The sequence below is a fragment of the Hydra vulgaris genome, chromosome 07 (assembly GCF_038396675.1).
Source record: "Hydra vulgaris chromosome 07, alternate assembly HydraT2T_AEP".
NCBI classification, from domain to species: Eukaryota; Metazoa; Cnidaria; class Hydrozoa; order Anthoathecata; family Hydridae; genus Hydra; species Hydra vulgaris.
This window is the reverse complement of record NC_088926.1, coordinates 21706911-21721616: the sequence shown is the minus strand read 5'-3', so window position 1 is coordinate 21721616 and position 14706 is coordinate 21706911. Positions and strand designations below refer to the sequence as shown.

General features: G+C 28.0%; 1 protein-coding gene and 1 long non-coding RNA gene across 4 annotated transcripts in view; one reads left to right on the top strand and one right to left on the bottom strand.

Moving 5' to 3' along the window:
- Positions 1-14706, bottom strand: part of LOC136082344 (uncharacterized) — a 158260-nt gene that overhangs the window by 52024 nt on the left and 91530 nt on the right. For both annotated transcript variants that reach the window (XM_065801349.1, XM_065801348.1), the window contains exons 6-7: positions 8026-8148; positions 1976-2023 (exon numbers count right to left, since the gene is read on the bottom strand). In XM_065801349.1, the coding sequence (XP_065657421.1) occupies positions 1976-2023; positions 8026-8148 (171 nt within the window). The remainder of the gene's footprint in view (positions 1-1975; positions 2024-8025; positions 8149-14706) is intronic.
- Positions 11981-13665, top strand: LOC136082128 (uncharacterized). Of its 2 annotated transcripts, XR_010639413.1 has the most exons (4): positions 11981-12085; positions 12739-12897; positions 13196-13258; positions 13338-13665. It is a non-coding gene; the product is annotated as an uncharacterized LOC136082128 (long non-coding RNA). The 2 variants fall into 2 exon arrangements; XR_010639412.1 differs by having other exon boundaries at positions 11981-12897.

Here is a 14706-nt window from a genome sequence, read left to right as displayed (position 1 = left end):
ACGAAAGCACATGAAAGAATAGTCTGGTCTTAAACCTAGTTTCACGACAAATGGGTGAATGTGACTATTGGAGTCTTTACAAACTAAAGAAAGATAACATCAACATCAAGATCCCAAGAAGAAACAGCTGAACTCAAATTTGTCTCACAAAGAGAAAGTAGATCTGGTGAACTTTGCAAGAGATAAGACTCAGCAAATGAAAAGTTACTTCAAAGACCAGGAATATTAGCGAATGATAGGTTTAGTGAACTTGATGATGATGATGGTTTTTTGTGTTTTATAGTTTTTGGTACTTTATTCCTTTTTCAATTTGTTGAAAAACTTGACTCAAAGCATAGATAGTACTCAGAACACTGTTTAATAGCCCAACCAATTTCCTCATTACTATTAATAAACCCTAAGCCGTAACAAATCGCTCCAAATGTGGCCTCGGCAATGCACACCAAAAGTACAAACAGGGACACCATCCATGTGCAACAAAGCACTGGTAATGATTTGATATTTTCCAGCTGTTGATGGAATTAGCCTTTCTGAGAGCTACAATAGAGTTCGGGAAACCTGACTATCAGCCGGCCTCAGAATCATAAAACTTAGTTTTAAAGCTATACCCTCATTAGGAGATAATAGAATGAGTTGCCTAGTCATAAAACAGAGACACAAGCAAAACCCATGCATTGAGTCAAGAAGATTAAGCATTCAACATCCTAAACTGGAAACAATGCATTAAAAATACATCTGCGTCAGCCTAATAGATTAAGAAGGCGTGCGAAGCTGGCCAACAGATAGAATCTTTTTACCCCTCAAGTCTTTGCCTAGAAGGTCTTCTACAAGACAATAGCCGGATGTACTTAAAATCTGCCCAAGATGAGTATTTTTATCGAGACACTATCTCTAGTCTTTGCTCAACCAAGAGCCCCAAGGCAAAGGGTGTTTTAAGTTGGAGTTGGCATCTCCTAGCTTTTGCCTTAAAAGACGTATCCTTCAAGGCAGCATGACATGGTGCAGATTGTACTGGGTTACATGTCATCAGTAGCAGGATTAACTGACCAGACATAAAGTTAATACAACGTTTTTTTGCCAAAAGCGCATGTTTTTAATTATTTGGAAATAGTCAAATACAAAAATCTGCAATCCGAAGAAAAGCATATTTTTAAAGATTTTATTGATTGAATAACTTATTTAACAATACAAATCTCCAATAAAGGTAAATTTTACATACCAGATGACTTAAATAGATATATTATACATACAGACAGTTATTTATTTTTATTTTCCTATCTATCCTTCTATCAATCGATCTCTCTCTCTCTCTCTCTCTCTCTCTCTCTCTCTCTCTCTCTCTCTCTCTCTATATATATATATATATATGTATGAATATATATATATATATATACATACATATATATATATGAGTGAATATATATATTTGAACAACTTTAAAAGGTTATCTACAAAATAGAGTGCTCAAATGTTCTTAAAAAAACAGAGCAATTAAAAATTAGTAGAAAATCTGTTAACAAAAGTTTTTTCATTTAACACTATATATATATATATATATATATATATATATATATATATATATATATATATATATATATATATATATTTATATATATAAATATGTATATATATAACAAAATATTTATAGTTTGTACTGTCATCATCAAAAAATTAATATATATTTTTAAAAACTTTTATATATTTATACATTTTTTTTTATACTTTAAAATATATTTACTTTTTCTTTAAAATTTTTAAATCTTTTTACTTTTTTATGCAATCTTTTTAATAGATTTACACTCATTTGATAAGTTAAAATTTATTTACATATATTTTAAAACTTTTGAGCAGTTTTGTATGAATTAAAAAACACTCATTAAAGTTTTAGTTCCTATAAATAAAAAAATCAACTTCAGTACCTTATTAAAGTTTTAAAACTGCAGCATTTTAATAAAAACCTTAAAATTAAAAATACCTTTCTTGAAACTTTTTGGGTGCTGCTCAGCAGGGAAAACTAAAAAGCCTAAGTATAATTAAAAAACAACATAAATCAAAGATAAATTCTAAACTGATTGAAACTTATATATAACTTCTTATTTTTTCAGAAAATTAGGCTCTTTTTCCTTCTCATCATCATCATCATCATCATCATCATCATCATCATCATCATCATCATCATCATCATCATCATCATCATCATCATCATCATCATCATCATCATCATCATCATCATCATCATCATCATCATCATCATCATCATCATCATCATCATCATCATCATCATCATCATCATCATCATCATCATCATCAAGAGATTCAGAACTGTTGACTTATTTTTGTTTAATTTTTATTCAACACACTAACTTTGAGACCTAAGATAACTACATTCACAAAAAAAGGTTTTATAAAAAGTCATTTTGAGCAAAACCATTTTAGCTTTGTTGAAAAGAAATATAAAAGTAACATTATGAAAAACAAATAAAAGTACTAAAGCAAGAACTCTATGCATTATAACACAGTGCGAAAAAAAATATGCAAAACTAAAATAAATTAATCAAAATGGTGAGTACTATAAAATTAAAGACAACATTTGTAGATGCTAGTTTAGGAAAAGTTTGTTAATTTTAAAGACTCTTTAGCCTTTTTCTAGGAAACATTTTATGAAATAGTTGCAGAATGCAGTTTCTATTGAGGTTCTTCTTGAAGTTTTTGTTAAGACTCCATAACTAGCTTTTGTTAAATTAAAAATGTCAGAGTTGCTTTTAGCTAGCATTTGTCTAAATAGGCAAAAAACAGTACCAAGTTAATATACATCACAGAAAGAACTTAATGAGGTTTACCGTTATGGGGGCTAGAGGTTTTAAATTTTCAAAGAATGAGTGAGCATTAGTTTTATTTTTTTCACAATCTCTGTCTAAGATTATGGCTCCGTTTTTATGTGTTGTTAGAGTCAAATCACAAACCCATCTGATGATCATCTTCTCTTTTGACAAATACTAAACCATATTGTTATTCAAATAAAAGTTTATACTATACTGTAAAGTAATTTTATGCCATCATCTAAATAAATCGCAAACATATATATTTATATCCATATATATATATACTATACATGCATTAATGTGCCTCTTGCCTAACCTCCTGAATCTAATTGGGTATGATTGCTTTTACTCTTTTTCTTTGGTTTTAAATTAGGTCTCATTCTAGTTCATGCTTTTCTCCTTCTTGTGTAGTTGCTGGATTAAACCATTATCATTTTTTTTGTAACTTTTACAAGAACATCTCTATTGAGAACATCGTTTTTTTATTATTGCAAAAATCTAATGTAAAAAGATTGCGCCTGATGCTATACTCTGTAATTCTCAGATTACTAAATCTTTTATCTTTTCGCAGATCTTAGGCTTTAATGACTTTTCAAAATCTTTAACAGTGCCATTAACTAAAGTAAGTCTAACATTCCATTTCTAATTTATGGGTCTAATCCTATTACTTCTCCCTGGAATAAAGCAGAGTTATTAGAAAAGAGCTTTTCCTCTAATTTGACTCTTGATACTGAAGCCATACCTTTTCTGCTATTCCAGTTAAAAAGATTAACTCGTTTCAGACTCCAAGTCATTTCATATTTCGATGCTAAAGTCAATTCTCAACTTTATTCTTCTACGGGTTGTTGATCAGAAAATGTTTATTCAAAGACTTACAAAAGTGTTCTCAAGAGTTCTATTTAATCCTTGCTAAACTATTATGAGGTGCTAAATAGGTTGGTTCCAATATTTAAAAACTTTTGAAAACACTCTGACCTCTCCAACTATCGCACAATTGTTCTTCTCTCTAGTATTGGTTACTTTATATAAAACTTTTAAGATTATAAAGTTATTTGTTTTCTAACTGCAGTAATAAAGTCATTTTTGAAGACCTACAATCTTTTTCATTTTCAGTAACTTTAGGAGTAATGCAAGGTTTTATCTTTGCTCCTATATCATTACTTATATCATTATTTACCTTTAATAACAATCTTATTGATACTCTTACATCTAAAGTGATTCTATTTGCTGACAACTCAACTTTATACTTTCATCTTGACAAAAAGTTCTCACTTTTTAAACACTTGAAACGAGCAGGTGATCTTTATTCGAATATAATCTTTTGCAACAGCTCGAGGCTTTCAGTGGCTAACCAATTTTAACTCTTATAAAATTTAGTTATTTACTGTAAACAATTATATTGATATTTGGGATGTTCCTGTATTGATAAATAACAAATCTCTCACTCTAAAACAAGGTCCAAAGCCACATAGTAAATGAAGTTGGATCTATTAAATCTGCCAAGTTTTATTCACTCTCTCATCATTGTAAGGTTGCGTCTCTTGCTTTTTTCTACAAATACTATCATGTGTTTGTAAAAAATCGCTGCTCGAACGAGCAGTTATTGTGAATTCGATCAAATTGTCATTCAAAAAAGTCACATCTTATTACTGTTTCAGTCCCTCCTTATCATAAGTTTTTTTATTCATGTAGTTTATTTATTTGCACATTAATCAAATCTCAAAACCCTAAACCATCTTTGTGATTTCCTTTTTGCTTCCATTAGGAATATATCACTACATCAGGTTCATACTTTGAACTTTTAACTTGTCACCATAATTACACCTTGCCAGGTTTCAAGGACTCTCAATCTCGTCATGAGCCATGACGAGATTGAGGGTCCTGAAGCAGAACGTTTTTGGTACATAAGGAGTTGTTTATGAGGGGTTTTAATAGAAGTGGTATTGAATAAAGAAAGAATGGAATAGAGGGCAACAAGAAAGACAACCACATACAACTTGCAACTTTTTGATAAAACTAAATTAGTTAAAGACGTTTATAAAGATATGCCAGTATTTAAATAATAGTAAATATACGCATAAATGTACAAAGTACTATACCTTTTTTTCTAACCCAGAGTTTCAACCACTGATAATTGCTATAACTTTGCTGATGTGCTACTACCCGTTTTATCACACAAACCCAGTGATTATATTACCCAAGCATAAAAAATAGATGCAATGTTTGTGAAACATATTTGTCTTCTCCTAGGTCTCCAATATCTTATCAATGACTACTTTTTTTTTGTGGCAAATTTTCAAATAAAGTTTTATTTTTATTAATTAAAGCAGTATACTTGAGCATTAAACAGTAAATTTGAGCATTACACCTCCAAAAGTGTATTATCTTCTTAAAAGCATACTGGGGGATGGACACTTTTGATCAGAGAAGATATTAAAATTTTAGTCGTTAAGCAAACTATGGTAGAAATGAAGTAGTGGATTGTAAGTGTTTTACTTTAAGTTATAAATAAAACTATATTGCATGTTGTATATATAGATCACCTTTAAAAAATAATGAGATCAAATTTACAAACTTTAATGAAAAATGGATCATCATGTTAAAAAATAAATACATAGATATTATGGTCATGGGTGATTTTTACTTTAATATTGATCCATTTAATAGTAATCTACACAGCTCACCATATTCTAAAAGTTTTCTTAAAGTGATAAGAAAACCAAGCTTAAAAATAATCAACAATGAAATTATACCAACAAGAATGACTCCAACTACAAATACAGTGGTTGACCTGTTTTTAAGTAATTTACCTCTTGAAATTGTTCAAAATGAATCTCATAAAATTTAAGGCCATGAAATGCTTCCGTTTATGTACAAATACAAATTAAAAAAGAGTTCACAATTAAACAATAACCTTCAACATTCCAAAGAAATTAAATTATATGTCAAAACAGACTATAAAAATTAAATCAAGAGCTGATAGTCAAGCTTGCAGAAAAAGAGGATGAATTCAGGAAACTAAATATTGATGAAATGGCCGAGCAATTCATTAATAGTATTCGAGAAACTATAAAAAACAGTAGTACAAACAAAAATCATTTTAAATAACAATAGGAGTTCTTACTATAAATGGATCAGTGATTTAAAGTTGTTGACAGAAAGTAAAAAAGCGAGTCTTGAGTGGAGTAAATTTAAAACAATGAGAAAACTTAAAGTGAACATAGAAATTTGTTTCAATAAATACAGAGTTTATAAAAAATGGTAAAATATTAAAACCTACTTATTGAGAAAGTTGAAAGCAGAGTATTTTAAAAGAAAATTGGTTTGCTTAAAAATGACAGTGTTGCTATGTGAAAGACTTTAAAATCTCGCACTAAAACTAAGTGTAAGACTTAACTTAATATATGGGAAGATATCACATTTGATGGTTTAAATGAAAAATCGATTGCTGATAAATACAACGAGTTTCTCATACAGAGTATTCTTAATATTGAAAAATCAATAACAAATTTAAACAACCATCTGGCAGTTGCTCACATAAAATAATCACAGCATGTCAGTGGAATGATTGAATTCAAAGAAATTTCTAAATATCAACTTGACAAAATAGTTAATGACCTTAAAGATAAAAAAAGTATGCGTGAAGATTTGAATGTACCAACTTTAAAAAAAGTATATCCAAATTTGCTGAGAATAATTAATCTATCTTCAAAAACAGGTTTTGTTCCTAAAACTTGAAAAAGATCCACACTAATACCCATACAGTAAGTGACATCGCCCAAATTACCACAAGACATGAGGCCACTTAATATGTTAGCAGTGATTGAAAAGGTTTTTGAATTATGTGTACATATGCAGTTATCTACTTCTTTTGAAGAAAACATGCTACTTAAAAAAAATTAATTTGGCTTCCGAAAAACTCACTCTTCAGAAACAGCAGTTCAACTACTCATTTCAAAATGGAGGGCATCAATTGATAGCGGTATGTTCATCATTACAGATTTATTAGACTTAAAGAGAGCATTTGAAACAATCAAAAGAAAAGTTTTAATTGAAAAATTAAAGTGCTACAAAGTGGGAGATTTAGTAGTTCAATGGATTATAAGCTACTTAACAGGAAGAACTTAAAGAGTAAGAAATGGTGATCAATTATCAACTGAGTTACCCTGTGAGATAGGTGTAACCAAAGGATCAGGACTGGGGCCCCAGTTATTTATAATATACATGAATGATATTGGCAGAGCTACCCGATATGTAATCATTAATCTCTTTGCAGGTAAGTCAACGAGTATGTTGATTACAAGTTCCAAGGTAAAATATTTAAGTATTACTTAAAAGTATCCGAAAAGATATGTCAACCTTAAAAATGAAGTAGTTAAATTCAGTAAATGTGTAAAATACCTGGGTGTTAAAATTGATTACAATTTGAACTTTTCTGAACACATTAGCTATACTGCAGCTAAAATTGCAAAGAAAGCTGGTCATCTTATAAGAATTGGTAGGTATCTGACTAGGTGGACCAAAACAATAATTTTTAACATAATTATCGGACTTTATTTTGGACATTGTGCTTCATTATTCTTTAATGCAAATAAAAATGAAATTCAAATGCTACAAAAGTTACAAAACAAAGCAATAAGAACAATTTTGAAATGTGACTGGTTCACACATGGTAATGATTTGTCGTCTAGATTAAACTGGCCATCTGTAAAAGAAAATATTTAAATGAAAGTTTTTACATTTTTACACAATACTATTCAACTACAGAAAATGAATGGCTTTTAAGGATTAAGTATAAAAAATAATAAAGTGCACAATTATTTTACAAGAAATCGAAATAATTACCACTTAAAAATCCAGAACAAAAAAAGCGGACAAAAATCTATCTTTTGCAATGGGATAAAGTTGTACAATAAATTGCCAAATGAATCTAAATGGCTTGACATGAAAGAATTCAAAAATCAAGTCGTGAAGTTTTTAAAAGAAAAAGAATGTTTGTAAAAACAATATGAAGTGCTATGTAGTATTTTTTACAATGATTTTAAATAGCTGAAAACAGGCTAATCATAACATTAATAGTAATAATTTGCTAACATAACAATAATAATTTGCAATTTATTATGTACTTTTATTAACTTGTTACACAAGACTCATTTTCTGTATCTAAAAATGTTTTCATAACAACATTAAATAAAAAAATTACCTGCAAAACTTGGCCCAGCAATAATACTTAAACTGTACGCTCCAAACAATATTGAAAAAGCAAGTGCTATATTTGTATCATTTGTCTGATGAGTGATAATAACTATTGACACTATGGCAGTACCTAAATTAAGTTCACTTTTTAAAATTTAACTTTCTCTAAATTTATAATTTGTTTAAACCAATAGTTATAAAAGTTTAACTAACATTTTAATTCAAAATTAATCAAAATTTAAAATTAAAATTAAAAATAAATAAATAATATTAGTTTTATACTAGAATAAAATAAAATATTAGCTTTACTAGTCTTTTTTAATATTATTTATATTTTAATATTATTTATACTACTATTGCTTTTGCAGAGTACTATTGGTGTACAAAAGTGTGAATAAGATAAAAAGAAAAACAAATTTTTTGAACTCAAAGGATAAATTTCAATAATTAATTTATCACTTTTTAGCTTTTTTATTAACTAAAACAAAAAAGAAGAAACTTTAATATAACAACAGCAATAATAATGTTCTGTTCAGGAATGCGGAGATCCAAAAAGGATTCCGGATTTGAAAGTCACAAAAAGATTACTTCATCCTAGTTTTTGGTATTCAGGAGCTTCTAAAATATAAATAAGTTTATGGACTAAATAGAAAAAATATTAAGACTTTTAGGTTAGAGGAACAATCATTTTTTGAGTTCTTAGGTATAATTAGCGGCAAGGACTCGGGGCTTAAAAACATTAGGTTTCAAGTCATTAAATCTCCAAAAGATTTTTTTCTTATAGCTGATTATAATTCAACAAACGTGTTTAGAGAAAAGTTGATAATACCGCCCGGAGGTAAAGTACCTTTCTGCTGAAAGGTCAACTTTTTAGGGAGGCGGAAGCTGTTAGGAAAATAACGATCAACAAAGATCGCAAGACGAGACAGTTAAACTCAAGTTAGCCTCACAATAAGCAAGTAGATCTAGTGAACTTTGCAAGAAATAAGACTCACGAGTACTAGTGAATGATAGATTTAGAGAACTTGGTTATGAAAATGATTTTTTGTGTTTTATGGTTTTGGGTACTTTGGTCATTTTTTGATTGGGTAATGAACTTGACTAAAAGCAAGGATAATACTCAGTGCACTATTTCATAGTCAAAGCAACTGCCTATTACTAGTCCAAGCCAATTGCCAATTTTACTATTAATAAACCTTAAGCCTTAACAAAGGTCTCCAAATGTGGTATTGACAATGCACCCCAAAAAGATTAACAGGGACACCATAAATACGCAACATGGCACTTTTGGTACTCTGATACTTTACAACTGTTGATGGAATCAGCTTTTCTAAGAGCTAGCACAGAGTTCGGGAAACCTGACCTCCAACTGGCCTCAGAAACCATAAAGTGTTTATGGTTATTTATTAACAAGATAATAACAATTATGACCATAATGAAAGAAACAAATTCCTGTTGAGTTTTAAAAAAGAATTACTCTTTAAGCTATATCTCATTATTGTTTAAAACTGAAAATCAAATTTGAAGTTATATTACTAAGAAAGTTAGATCTATAAGCTGCGATAAAATAGGCCGAATGAAAGTTTGAACTCATTCTAAATAATTATATTAATGTTGAGATTTGGACAGACGTTTCTAGTGATAAACAGAAATTTTTTTCCTGAATTTAATTGGCACATATTTTAAATTACCGTTTTTTTTTTAAATTTCAACACTACCCTGTTCGATTGAAACAACATTTAATAAAATTCATTGTCAAACATTAGATAGAGTTAGTGCATATATTAAAAAATCCTGGCTATCTCATGGCAAACTATATGTAGCGTGTTTAAGCAAAAGAACATTTAATACCCCAGTAGGCACGCAACGTTTTATTCACGTTTCAATCACGTGTATTTTAGGTGACTTCGTCCAGGTCACTATTTTACGTGAAAGTTACGTGAAAGATATGTGCCAAAATATCGCGTCTTTCGGAACTTTTTTTATTCTCAATAATATTTTTAAAATTTTTTTATTCTCAATAAAAACCTGGGATAAGAAATGTGAAATAATATTTTTTATTATATTAATTATTTTTTTATAGTATAGTTTTTGTATTCAATATAGTAGTTATAATTATTTACTGTTATGATAATATAATTAATTTTTATTGTAGTATTATCATAATAAAAAAAAAATAATATAATATAATATCTTATAACGCATTGCATTTAAAACGGAATTAAAAAGTACAATATATTTTAAGTTGTAATATCAAATTAAGTTAAATAAATTAGTTCCAAGCGTCCCTATTTGCCACACAAATAAGATTAAACTCAAATAATATATTAGACTGGCGAATTTGTCCATTTTGCTTACTTAATTTAGTACAAAATAAGTTATGACAAATTTAATATCAAATTATAAGTTCTAGTAGAACTTATTCTTGATTCTTGAGCAATAATAATGTCCCTAGAACTTCTGCATACATTATTGCTCAAGAGTCGTTTAGATAAAAACCAAAAATAAATTTTCTTTTTTTATTTGGTTTTTATCAACAAGGTTAAAGAATTTATCCAAGATAATATCAATAAATAAATGTGTTATGTTATTTATTATTGACATATGTATATATTATTGTTAAATACTTTATCTTTTTGTAATATAAGACATCTTGATCTAGTGCTTTACTTGTTTAAAAAGGTTAATACTTATTTATTTAATTTTTTTATGTTTAAATATTATATGATTAATATATATATATTTGAATTATATGAAATTATTGTTATATATATATATATATATTATATGACTTTTATTACAATTGTTATTATGTACAATATAAAACAGGTTATTTACGCGGATTTGTTCGATGTTTTCCCCACAAAAAGATGATTATGATGCTATAGTATTTGAAATTGCATTATACTTATCTTTTAATGTTGACGACCTTCCAATATGTAAAGCAAGTTTCTCTCAAGTATAGCATTCCTTTTTTAAAAATTGTTTCATGATTTAGATCAAAGAAATAGCAACACCAGAAAATCTTGTTGCCAAAACAGTTGATGACTCATCATGTAAGATTTGTGTTAAAAGTTTGTAATTTAAGATGATTATTTAATAATGATATTATTATTTAAGTTTTTATATGTTTCTTTTTAGCTAAATTTGGTGTCGCTAGCTATTATTGGAGAAAATATTGACTTATTCATTAGATAAAGTTTGATGCGTGCTCTTACCTAGTTTCCTTCTTCACGTTTCAGTCATGTATATTTTAGGTGACCTTGTCCAGGTGACAATTTTACTTGATTGAAACGTGAAAGTTACGTTGCCAAAACATTGTGTATTTTCAAACTTTTTTTATTCACAATAAAAACCTGTGCTTAGAAACTTGGAAAGATATTCTTTATTTTATTTACTATTTTTTTATAAATTAGTTTCAGGGATTATCTTATTCGGGATATTCCCGGAATACCAGATATTTTTCTGAAATTTATCTTTTTCCAATTATCCGAAAAGTTTTCCATACAACAACTTAAAGTATATATTATTCATCTAATTGTTTTTATGTTGTTTTTAGTCATCATTTATACAAAAATTTAGAAAAGTTTTAAAAAAATTGAGAAATGACAAATTGCAAAATTAAGGAAAAAATGAGGGGAAAAATATTCCAAATTTTTTCAGGATATTTTCCGCAAACAATTTTCAGGATTTTTTATATATAATGATTATATGAAATATTTTATTTTATTTATATATTTGTTAAACATATGTAGTTTATATATTTATTATTGTAATTACTTTTTTTTTACTTTTATAATAATATAGTTATTTTGCATTGTAGTTTTATAATAATTAATAAAAAAAGTATCAGGGCATAAGATATCTTATAACACCGCAATGCAGTTTTGACAAAAATAAAATCTTACATATATAATATTTTATCTAAACATATTATATTATCTTATATCTAAGTTTCATCAAATTAGGTTTAATAAATATATTACAAAGCTTAGTTCAAAATTGTGTAACGTTATGGCAGATAATTCTCATATTGCAACACGCAAAAAATCAAACCCTACTACAAGGTATACTTTTTTTTCTACCCTATTGTATATTATTTTAGACTGTCAAATTTGCCGATGTAATTAATTTAATAATAAGTAAGTTATTATAACCTATTTAATATTAAATTTATTAAGCTACATGACAAATGATAAGTTCTGCATAAAATATTATTGACTAGAAAGACCCAATGGTATTGTTATGTTATTGCCTAGGAATATCATTCTGTAGTAAGACCCAATAACCTTTTAACTTTTAAAGTTTAAGAAATTTCACTTTTCCCTCTTTTCGTCTTCTTTTGTGATCGCACCCTGTAGCAAGAGTTTAATTTAGTTCATAATTTGTTGGAGAATGTAACTTGATTCTGAGTTAAATTTTCAGCACTCTGTATTTATTGGTGACCTAATTTGACAATACTTTATTATACATATTTTTAGTTTTATACTTAATATATTATATATAAATAGGGGTAGATGAAGCTCCTTAGCCATGGTGAATGTTTCCACAGAAAAAGGAGCCTCAAGGTGAAAATCTTACCATGGGTAAGTAAAATCATGATATAAAATCCCCACTATAATGTTTGTGGTTATGTGGTAACTATTACATTTTTATAAATTGTTTTAATTTTTTTGTGTGCATTCTAAAATGACATTTAATGCTGTTCAAAACTTTGTAGATTACTCATTTAAAGCAACTTCGTGGGCTGTCACCTTTGCATCTAGTGAGTTAATGTATGAACAAGTTAATGCAGAAACAGATGCAAATATAAGAAGAAGGAAAACAAAGAAAACAAATTATCATGTTATCACATAATACACAGATGTTATCACATAAGGTGAGTACAGGTCTTTTTCTAATCACGCCCATCAGTTAATAACATTATATATAGATATAGATATATCTATAGATAGATATTAGATATAGATATATATAGATAAACAATATTTTTCTAAACTTGTATTTTTTATTTTGTAATTCTCTTTTTTCAATCATCTGTCGACTTTTTTGTTTATCTTTTTTTATTAAATCCTTATTTTATAGCAATCAGAGTATAAAATTAGAAGGCAAATGACTTTTTTTATTTTTTTACACTGTATGTAGTAATGTTTTCTTAAAACTATTTAACGATTTAGATAAAAGAAAACAAATAGCAGCACTAGAAAGTCTTGTTGCCAAAATAGTTGGCAACTCACCAAGTAAGATTTGTTTTAAAAGTTGTAAGATAATTATTAAATAATCATATTATTATTTAAGATTTTATTTGTTTCTTTTCAGCTAAATCTGATTCATTAGATAAAGTTTGATGCGTGCTCTTATAGGAGAAAATATCAACTGATTCGTTAGATTATGTTTAAAGTGTGCTTTTATGGGAGAATATATCGACTGATTCGTTAGACTAAGTTTGAAGTGTGCTCTTTGTGGATTGAAGCGTGCTCTTCGTAAGTTGCAGATCTACGACTTTGTACTTATTACTTATTGGATATAAGGAGGATATTTTAACAAAAGTGCAGCTTTTATTACAAGTTAAAAATGTTTATGTCAAGATCTAATATACTGACTAATAAAACCATGTAATTTAATACGTATTAAATATTTCCTCGACGATAAGTTTTTTTTCTTTACACGAATCCAAACACTTGGTAATTATAAAGCATAATTATTGCTTAAATATTACGTGCCAAAATTAACGTAAAAAGCACGTCTTTTGGACAGTTTATGGGGACCAAAAAGTCACCTAAATATCGCGTGCCAAAAGTAACGTGAAAAACACGTCCATAAATCACGTGAATTGGTCATTTCACGGGGACCAAAAAGTCACCTAATTGTCACGTGCCAAAATAACGTGAAATTCACGTTTTTGTCACGTCGCTGTGCCTACTGGGACTTTGTTCCTCGAAGTTAATAAACATCTAGTACTCTAGTACAAGGTATGGCAGATAAATAATGTTACACATGCTTGTATTTTTTGTAATTATTAGTTATAAAAAAGATATACTTTATTTTAAAAAATAACTCATATATAGTTTGTATCTAATAATTTTAGTTATTATTTGCACATTTATGATTATTTTATTGCCGCGTTTTATAACTAGTGCTACATGGTGATGCGTGTAGTTAGGTTTTAATACCACCCAGCCAAGTGGTCTAACTATAGAGCAGTTTTACAAGTATTTAGTGTCAAGCAGTGTTAGTTTTGCAAAGCAAGATTGTGATCAAATTTTATTTTTTCAATCTAGAAATATGTCATATAATTATAGTTATTATATATATTTAACATTTTCAAAACTTTACTAATGTTTTTTTAAAGTTTTTGGCCGCTTTTAGATTCTCACAATGCCTACCGTTTTAACTGACTTTGAAAAATTGTTCACAACAGATAGTATGAAGTCTTTTTATGTTTCTAAAGACCAAGCACAACTAAGTAGAAATATGTTATACCTCTTCTCCACTATATATTTTAAATAACAAATCAATTTAAGTTGCCATTATGTTATAATTAATTTACGATTACCCTAACATGCAAACAAATATGTACATGAGCCTTGCTTAATAGGTTAAATTATAATTTTAAAATTTTTGATTTTCAATTCGGTGGATAATTTTTACCTATGCGGGATCGCACTTTTTGGGTACATAAAGCTGT